This window comes from Chaetura pelagica, unplaced genomic scaffold (assembly GCF_000747805.2).
Source record: "Chaetura pelagica isolate M959 unplaced genomic scaffold, ChaPel_1.0 scaffold294, whole genome shotgun sequence".
In the NCBI taxonomy this organism is placed as follows: domain Eukaryota; kingdom Metazoa; phylum Chordata; class Aves; order Apodiformes; family Apodidae; genus Chaetura; species Chaetura pelagica.
The window spans coordinates 752,376-753,787 of record NW_009953068.1 but is presented as its reverse complement, the minus strand read 5'-3'; the positions used below and the strand labels follow the sequence as shown (position 1 = coordinate 753,787).

Genomic DNA, 1,412 nt, shown 5'->3' with positions numbered 1-1,412 from the left:
GTCTCCGGGAGCGGGCCGTTTGCCCCCAGCCTGTCCCGCTTCGGCGACTGCTCCGACCGGTCTGGCTTCCCCAGTGGCGCTGGAGCATGACTGGGCCACTGGGGGCACGGCTGGCATCCCAAAATGCTGCAGCACTGGGAGCTGGCAGGGCACCCACCAGCTACCTGTGGGCCGTATTGGGAGGGGGGATACTGGAAGCACTGGACAAGACTGCCTCAGTCCCGTGGGTGACCCCAGCTGGGGGGTGTCCCCAGGTGTCTGTGCCCTTCACCAGCAGCTGAGCATCCTCCAGCTCAGTGCACAGGTGGGAAACTGAGGCAGTGGCCCCAGTGCTGGCATCTCTCCCACAGGAAGCAGACACCAGGTGTGAAGGGACCTGCTCCCAACCCACCCCCCGTCCTCAAGGTCTTCAACAGACCCATCCTCTTCGACATTGTCTCCCGGGGGTCTCCAGCTGGCCTGGATGGGCTCCTCTCCTTCCTCCTTGCCCACAAGAAGCGTCTCACAGATGAGGAGTTTCGAGGTGAGCAGCCCGGGTGCCTGCCCTGGGACCCCTTGTGGTACTGGGGCTGTGCTGGGCCAGTGGTGGTCCCCATGTCCTCACAGGGGTGGTGATGCACAGCCCCAGCATGGGGGTCTGCAGCATGTGGCACCCAGGAGGAGCTGGGGATTCAGCCACTGCAGGGGTACAGGGCTGGGCTCCCTGATAGCCCCGGGGGGCTCGCTCCAGCCCCCCTCAGCCCCCTCCACGTCCAGAGCCCTCCACGGGGAAGACCTGCCTGCCCAAGGCGCTGCTCAACCTCAGCGGGGGCAGGAACGACACCATCCCCCTGCTCCTTGACATCGCTGAGAAAACGGGCAACATGCGGGAGTTCATCAACTCACCCTTCAGGGACGTCTACTACCGAGGTAGGGGGGACCCTTAGGAGGTTTGGGGACCAGTGCAGTTGTGACCCTGGGGAGGATGGAGGATGCTGGGGAGGTTTGGGGACCGGAGCACTGGGGACCCTGGGGAGGATGGAGGATGCTGGGGAGGTTTGGGGACCGGAGCACTGGGGACCCTGGGGAGGCTGGGGGACCCTGGAAGGGTTTGGGGACCGGAGCACTGGGGACCCTGGAAGGGTTTGGGGACTGGAGCACTGGGGACCCTGGGGAGGATGGGGGACGCTGGGGAGGTTTGGGGACCGGAGCACTGGGGACACTGGGGAGGATGGAGGACCCTGGGGGGGTTTGGGGACCGGAGCACTGGGGACCCTGGGGAGGCTGGGGGACCCTGGGGGGGTTTGGGGACCGGAGCACTGGGGACCCTGGGGAGGCTGGGGGACCCTGGGGGGGTTTGGGGACCGGAGCACTGGGGACCCTGGGGAGGCTGGGGGACCCTGGGGGGGTTTGGGGACCGGAGCACTGGGGAC

General features: G+C 66.9%; 1 protein-coding gene across 1 annotated transcript in view; it reads left to right on the top strand.

Annotated features, from left to right (window-relative positions):
* Positions 1-1,412, top strand: part of TRPV4 (transient receptor potential cation channel, subfamily V, member 4) — a 6,878-nt gene that overhangs the window by 1,469 nt on the left and 3,997 nt on the right. The window contains exons 2-3 of the mRNA XM_009996850.1: positions 351-523; positions 757-909. Of these exons, the coding sequence (XP_009995152.1) occupies positions 351-523; positions 757-909 (326 nt within the window). The remainder of the gene's footprint in view (positions 1-350; positions 524-756; positions 910-1,412) is intronic.